The sequence below is a fragment of the Coregonus lavaretus genome (genome assembly GCF_964263955.1).
Source record: "Coregonus lavaretus genome assembly, chromosome: 20".
Taxonomy (NCBI): Eukaryota; Metazoa; Chordata; class Actinopteri; order Salmoniformes; family Salmonidae; genus Coregonus; species Coregonus lavaretus.
This window is the reverse complement of record NC_140007.1, coordinates 38,119,020-38,127,152: the sequence shown is the minus strand read 5'-3', so window position 1 is coordinate 38,127,152 and position 8,133 is coordinate 38,119,020. Positions and strand designations below refer to the sequence as shown.

Sequence of the window (8,133 nt, the reverse complement as noted above, 5' to 3'; positions counted from 1 at the left end):
TAGGTGACGGAGAAGCTTCTGGACGTGGAGAATGAGACCATCATGAAAGTGGCTGACCTGGAGAAGCAGCTCCTACAGAAGGACAAGGATCTCCATGTCATACGGGTAAGATAAGCTAGTGATCACTATTATGATACGGAATTAAATTATCATTATATTTCTCATATACAGTATCAAATGTACTCTTGATGATTCAGTACAGCAATAGCGTGCATTCGCATGTCTCAATGTTGTATTAATATGTTGTTTTGCAACAGTGTTTTACAACTCCTGGAGAACTATATGTACGGCAATGGCAGAATAACATTAACGTTTGATCAACTATGCTCTAGGAAGAATGCTATGATAGCAAATTGATTGGCAGGAAATGGAGTGATTATGATCCTGTATAGTTGGTGGAGTCATCATAGTGTGATTTCTCTCTCTGTCTCCCAATGGTGTTCTGACCCAACAGGAGACGTACGAGTCGACCAACACCCAGGTCCACACCCTGAGGAGGATGATCAAGGAGAAGGACGCTGCCTTCCAGAGGAGCTTCAACATAGAGAAGCGCCTGCTGGAGATGGAACAGCAGGGGACCATCCGCCTCCGCAAGCAGCCGGACGGGGACATCGCCATCGAGCCCCTGGGAGGGGGCAGTGGTGGTGGTGGTGGTGGTGGAGGAGGAGGAGGGGGTGGAGGTCCGGGGGCGCTTCTGGGTGACTTTGGGCAGAACGGAGGGTTCTCAGTGGGGCCTGGAGGAGTAACAGGGCCAGGAGGACCAGGAGGACCAGGGACTAGTCTATCAAGGGCCAGTGAAGCACCACCTCCCCCTCCCCCTCCTCCCCCTCCACTTCCCTCTGCTTTAGGTACAGTACCATGAGCAGTTATACTCTTTCACATCATTGTGCCGACTCCAACTGTACTGTGTTGGCTTTCTTTTCACATTGTCCTTCACAGCAGGGGTTCTCAACCTTTTCCATTCCGAGGCCCACTGAAAGGTTGAGAATCACTACTTTACAGCACGGTTCCAGGAACTATGGTGAAACACACACACACACACACACACACACAGCTGGATGGACGCACAACATTAGTATATGCCACCATAAACCAATATGAATGATCTTCTATTCATCGTACTGATTTGGTACAGCATGTTAGAGCTCCACTAGTCTCTCTCACAGACATTCATAAGCTTGAGATTTGATTATGGCTCAGGAGAATAGAGCTACAGAGACTGCCGTTGTTTTATGCTGAGTGTTTGTCTTCTGTTCCACAGGAGAGAATGCTCCATGCCCACCTCCACCCCCACCCCCTCCTATGGCCCCGCCTCTACCAGGAACTGCACCCAATTTCATCCTCAATATGGGCCTATCAGGTAAGAGCATCTAAATATACTGTATTGCACATCTGCTACGGGGCCATTATGGTTAATCTAAACTAAAAAGGAACTTAGGGTGGAGTATAGAATGTGTTCAAAAGAATACAGTACAATATACAAGTCGGATTGTGTGATGGTAATATGCCTGATTTTCTATGTAATGGCTGTCCTAATTTTCTATGTAATGGCTGTCCTAATTTTCTATGTAATGGCTGTCCTGATTTTATATGTAATGGCTGTCCTGATTTTCGATTAAATGGATGTCCTGATTTTCTATGTAATGGCTTTCCTGATTTTCTTTATAATAATAATAAGGACTCTAATAATGTCGGTCTGCAGCTATCAGGATCAAGAAGCCCATCAAGACCAAGTTCCGTCTGCCTATATTCAACTGGACCGCTCTGAAACCCAACCAGATCAATGGTACGGTCTTCAGTGAGATAGATGATGAAAGAGTACTAGAGGTGAGTCTACCAGTTCAGGACAAACTTCCCTTTACGGGCCTTCATCTGACCGTTTACCACCTTAATTAGGGGCCTTCATCTGACAGTTTACCTCTTAATTAGGGGCCTGAGTTGTTCTTTGTCATGTCGCATGGTCAGGAAAATAGGCCCTCAAGGCCCTACTCCTAACTCATTCAAGGCCCCACTCCTAATTCATTCAAGGCCCTACTCCTAATTCATTCAAGGCCCTACTCCTAATTCATTTAAGGCCCTACTCCTAACTCATTCAAGGCCCCAGTCTTAACTCATTCAAGGCCCTACTCCTAACTAATTCAAGGCCCTACTCCTAACTCATTCAAGGACCTACTCCTAATTCATTCAAGGCCCTACTCCTAACTCATTCAAAGCCCTACTCCTAACTCATTCAAGGCCCTACTCCTAACTCATTCAAGGACCTACTCCTAACGCATTCAAGGCCCTACTCCTAATTCATTCAAGGCCCTACTCCTAACTCATTCAAGGCCCCAGTCTTAACTCATTCAAGGCCCCAGTCTTAACTCATTCAAGGCCCTACTCCTAACTCATTCAAGGCCCCTCTCTAACTCATTCAAGGCCCTACTCCTAACTCATTCAAGGCCCCAGTCTTAACTCATTCAAGGCCCTACTCCTAACTCATTCAAGGCCCCAGTCTTAACTCATTCAAGGCCCTACTCCTAACTCATTCAAGGCCCTACTCCTAACTCATTCAAGGCCCTACTCCTAACTCATTCAAGGCCCTACTCCTAACTCATTCAAGGACCTACTCCTAACTCATTCAAGGCCCTACTCCTAACTCATTCAAGGCCCCACTCCTAATTCATTCAAGGCCCTACTCCTAATTCATTCAAGGCCCTACTCCTAACTCATTCAAGGTCTTACTCCTAACTTGATCAAGACCCTACTCTTAACTCATTCAAAGCCCTTCTTCTAACTAATTAAATGCTGATTGTCAAACCATCCCTGCTTTGTTCCGTATGATTATTATTTTTTTGCACAAAAAAACCCTCCTAACTGAAACATTTTCCTTGTCATAGAAAATGGACATGCTTTGAGGTATCACGTTTGACTGAGTGTATCGTGTGTGTTGTCTGTCTATAGGACCTGGATGTGGAGAAGTTTGAGGAACTGTTTAAGACCAAGGCCCAGGGTCCAGTGGTGGACCTGAGTGGCCCCAAGACCAAGGTGTCTCAAAAGGCTGTCAATAAGGTCTCCCTGCTGGACGCAAACCGCTCCAAGAACCTGGCTATCACCCTGAGGAAGGCCAACAAGAGCACTGAAGAGATCTGCAAAGCCATACAGACGTACGTACTGTAGCCTATAGCTTGCTCTCGACATCAATCAATCACATCAACAATTCAGTTGTCACAAAGTGCTTTACAGTGACCAGCCAAGCAGAAGCACAGTGGCAAGGAAACACTCCCTAGAAGGAAGAAACCTAGAGAGGAGGCAGACTCAGAATGTTATGTTTCCAACCTGTCTCCCGTCCTGTCTGATGTTTATAACCTGTCCTGTCTGATGTTTCTAACCTGTCTCCCCCATCTGATGTTTATAACCCGTCTCCCCCTGTCTGATGTTTATAACCTGTCTCCCCCTGTCTGATGTTTATAACCCGTCTCCCCCTGTCTGATGTTTATAACCTGTCTCCCCCTGTCTGATGTTTATAACCCGTCTCCCCCTGTCTGATGTTTATAACCTGTCTCCCCCTGTCTGATGTTTATAACCCGTCTCCCCCTGTCTGATGTTTATAACCCGTCTCCCCCTGTCTGATGTTTATAACCTGTCTCCCCTGTCTGATGTTTATAACCTGTCTCCCCTGTCTGAAGTTTATAACCCGTCTCCCCTGTCTGATGTTTATAACCCGTCTCCCCTGTCTGATGTTTATAACCTGTCTCCCCCTGTCTGATGTTTATAACCTGTCTCCCCCGTCTGATGTTTCTAACCCGTCTCCCCCGTCTGATGTTTCTAACCTGTCCCGTCTGATGTTTCTAACCTGTCTCCCCGTCTGATGTTTCTAACCTGTCTCCCACTTGTCTGATGTTTCTAACCTGTCTCCCTCCTGTCTGATGTTTCGAACCTGTCCTGTCTGATGTTTCTAACCTGTCTCCCACCTGTCTGATGTTTCTAACCTGTCTCCCTCCTGTCTAATGTTTCTAACCTGTCCTGTCTGATGTTTCTAACCTGTCTTGTCTGATGTTTCTAACCTGTCTCCCCGTCTGATGTTTCTAACCTGTCCTGTTTGATGTTTCTAACCTGTCCTGTCTGATGTTTCTAACCTGTCTCCCCATTTGATGTTTCTAACATGTCCCGTCTGATGTTTCTAACCTTTCAGTATTGTAAAACCTGTACTATATTTTCTCCCTATAGCTTTGACCTGAAGGCCCTGCCGGTGGACTTCGTGGAGTGTCTGATGCGTTTCCTTCCAACGGAGGCGGAGGGGAAGATGATGCGTCAGTACGAGCGGGAGCGGCGACCGCTGGACGCGCTGACGGACGAGGACCGATTCATGCTCTTCTTCTCCAAGATCGAAAGGCTCACCCAGAGGATTAATATTATTACGTTCGTAGGGAACTTCTCAGACAACGTCAACATGCTAACCCCGCAGCTCAATGCCATTATCGCAGCGTCCGCATCCGTCAAGTCTTCACCCAAGTTAAAACGAATGCTAGAGGTAAGGGTTCTCTCATCGTGATCGTCCATCATCAGCGATTAAACTGGTTTGAATTGGAAGAGAAGCATCCTTTCACATTATCTGTCAGTGGTGAGTTTCCCAAAAGATTCATAGCACTAAGATCATCCAGGTCAATTGTAGGCAATGGACGAAAGATGCTCTTAGTGCAACAAAGCTGTAGGGAAACTCAGTAGCTTTTGCTTGACCATGGCCACATTAGTATGGTGCTAAGATGTTTATTCTTTACTTTCTGTACTCTCATAGATCATCTTAGCCCTGGGAAACTACATGAACAGCAGCAAGAGAGGATCTGTGTATGGCTTCAAACTACAAAGTCTTGATCTGGTGAGTACTGTATGATACAAAGTAGCACATTCTAGAGAGCTGCTCTCTGCAAGTCCTCAAGAGACTGCTCAAGGGCTACACTTTTCAAGATGTACTCCTCCAGAATGAAAAGATCCTTGGCTGTAATGAATGGCGCCGGAGAAGATGGCTGCCGTTTTACAGCCCTCTAACCAATTGTACTATTATGTGTGTTTTTCCGCGTAATTTGTAATTTATTTTGTACATAATGTTTCTGCCATCGTCTCTTATAACCAAAAAGAGCTTCTGGATATCAGGACAGCGATTACTCACCTCGTATTGGACGAAGATTTTTTCTTCAACGAGGTGGCCGCGAAGGATATCCTACAGACACCAGACAAGGCCCAAATCCCAGAGATATCAGAGATATCGTGGACGTAGGTCGGGGTACCTTGTAAGGATCCGACAGCGAGCGAGTAAACTGCCTCTTCCATCAATCCTATTAGCCAATCTTCAATCATTTGAGAATAAATTGGATGACCTAAGATTACGGTTATCCTACCAACGGGACATTAAAAACTGTAATATCTTATGTTTCACCGAGTCGTGGCTTAACGACGAAATGGACAACATACAGCTAGCGGGCTATACGCTACATCGGCAGGATAGAACGGCTGACTCCGGTAAGACAAGGGGTGGCGGTCTGTGTATATTTGTAAACAACAGCTGGTGCACAAAATCAAATACTAAGGAAGTCCCGAGGTTTTGCTCGCCTGAGGTAGAGTATCTTATGATAAGTTGTAGACCACACTATTTACCAAGAGAGTTTTCATCTATATTTTTCATACAGTGAGGGAAAAGAGTATTTGATCCCCTGCTGATTTTGTACGTTTGCCCACTGACAAAGACATGATCAGTCTATAATTTTAATGGTAGGTTTATTTGAACAGTGAGAGACAGAATAACAACAAAAAAATCCAGAAAAACGCATGTAAAAAATGTTATAAATTGATTTGCATTTTAATGAGGGAAATAAGTATTTGACCCCTCTGCAAAACATGACTTAGTACTTGGTGGCAAAATCTTGTTGGCAATCACAGAGGTCAGACGTTTCTTGTAGTTGGCCACCAGGTTTGCACACATCTCAGGAGGGATTTTGTCCCACTCCTCTTTGCAGATCTTCTCCAAGTCATTAAGGTTTCGAGCCTGACGTTTGGCAACTCGAACCTTCAGCTCCCTCCACAGATTTTCTATGGGATTAAGGTCTGGAGACTGGATAGGCCACTCCAGGACCTTAATGTGCTTCTTCTTGAGCCACTCCTTTGTTGCCTTGGCCATGTGTTTTGGGTCATTGTCATGCTGGAGTACCCATCCACAACACATTTTCAATGCCCTGGCTGAGGGAAGGAGGTTCTCATCCAAGATTTGACAATACATGGCCCCGTCCATCGTCCCTTTGATGCGGTGAAGTTGTCCTGTCCCCTTAGCAGAAAAACACCCCCAAAGCATAATGTTTCCACCTCCATGTTTGACGGTGGGGATGGTGTTCTTGGGGTCATAGGCAGCATTCCTCCTCCTCCAAACACAGCGAGTTGAGTTGATGCCAAAGAGCTCGATTTTGGTCTCATCTGACCACAACACTTTCACCCAGTTCTCCTCTGAATCATTCAGATGTTCATTGGCAAACTTCAGACGGCCCTCTGCTTTCTTGAGCAGGGGGACCTTGCGGGCGCTGCAGGATTTCAGTCCTTCACAGCGTAGTGTGTTACCAATTGTTTTCTTGGTGACTATGGTCCCAGCTGCCTTGAGATCATTGACAAGATCCTCCCGTGTAGTTCTGGACTGATTCTTCACCGTTCTCATGATCATTGCAACACCACGAGGTGAGATCTTGCATGGAGCCCCAGGCCGAGGGAGATGAACAGTTATTTTGTGTTTCTTTCATTTGCGAATAATTGCACCAACTGTTGTCACCTTCTCACCAAGCTGCTTGGCGATGGTCTTGTAGCCCATTCCAGCCTTGTGTAGGTATACAATCTTGTCCCTGTCATCCTTGGAGAGCTCTTTGGTCTTGGCCATGGTGGAGAGTGGAATCTGATTGATTGATTGCTTCTGTGGACAGGTGTCTTTTATACAGGTAACAAGCTGAGATTAGGAGCACTCCCTTTAAGAGTGTGCTCCTAATCTCAGCTCGTTACCTGTATAAAATACACCTGGGAGCCAGAAACCTTTCTGATTGAGAGGGGGTCAAATACTTATTTCCCTCATTAAAATGCAAATCAATTTCTAAAAAAATTCTGTCTCTAACTGTTCAAATAAACCTACCATTAAAATGATAGACTGATCATTTCTTTGTCAGTGGGCAAACATACAAAATCAGCATGGGATGAAATACTTTTTTGCCTCACTGTAGCTGTCTATTTACCACCACAAACCAATGCTGGCATTAAGATTGCACTAAATTAGCTGTATAAGGCCATAAGTGAACAGGAAAACGCTCATCCAGAGGCAGCGCTCCTAGTGGCCGGGGACTTTAATGCAGGGAAACTTAAATCCATTCTACCTCATTTCTACCAGCATGTTAAATGTGCAACCAGAGGAAAAAAAACTCTAGACCACCTTTACTCCACACACAGAGACGCATACAAAGCTCTCCCTCGCCCTCCATTTGGCAAATCTGACCATAACTATATCCTCCTGATTCCTGCTTATAAGCAAAGACTAAAGCAGGAAGCACCAGTGACTCGGTTAATAAAAAAGTGGTCAGATGACGCAGATGCTAAGCTACAGGACTGTTTTGCTAGCACAGACTGGAACATGTTCCGGGATTCTTCAGATAGCATTGAGGAGTACACCACATCAGTCACTGGCTTCATCAATAAGTGCATCGATGATGTCGTCCCCACAGTGACCGTACGTACATACCCCAACCAGAAGCCATGGATTACAGGAAACATCCACACTGAGCTAAAGGGTAGAGCTTCCGCTTTCAAGGAGCGGGACTCTAACCCGGACGCTTATAAGAAATCCCGCTATGCCCTCCGACGAACCATCAAACAGGCAAAGAGTCAATACAGGACTAAGATTGAATCGTACTACACCGGCTCTGACGCTCGTCGGATGTGGCAGGGCTTGAAAACTATTACAGACTACAAAGGGAAGCACAGCCGCGAGCTGCCCAGTGACACAAGACTTCCAGACGAGCTAAACCACTTCTATGCTCGCTTCGAGGCAAGCAACACTGAAGCATGCATGAGAGCACCAGCTGTTCCGGATGACTATGTGATCACGCTCTCCGTAGCCGATGTGAGTAAGAC

General features: G+C 45.7%; 1 protein-coding gene across 1 annotated transcript in view; it reads left to right on the top strand.

Moving 5' to 3' along the window:
* LOC311148155 (formin-like protein 3) overlaps positions 1–8,133 on the top strand; it is a 71,237-nt gene that overhangs the window by 48,156 nt on the left and 14,948 nt on the right. Inside the window, exons 9-15 of the mRNA XM_084185046.1 lie at positions 4–105; positions 455–848; positions 1,262–1,360; positions 1,703–1,827; positions 2,944–3,146; positions 4,210–4,513; positions 4,778–4,858. Of these exons, the coding sequence (XP_084041172.1) occupies positions 4–105; positions 455–848; positions 1,262–1,360; positions 1,703–1,827; positions 2,944–3,146; positions 4,210–4,513; positions 4,778–4,858 (1,308 nt within the window). The remainder of the gene's footprint in view (positions 1–3; positions 106–454; positions 849–1,261; positions 1,361–1,702; positions 1,828–2,943; positions 3,147–4,209; positions 4,514–4,777; positions 4,859–8,133) is intronic.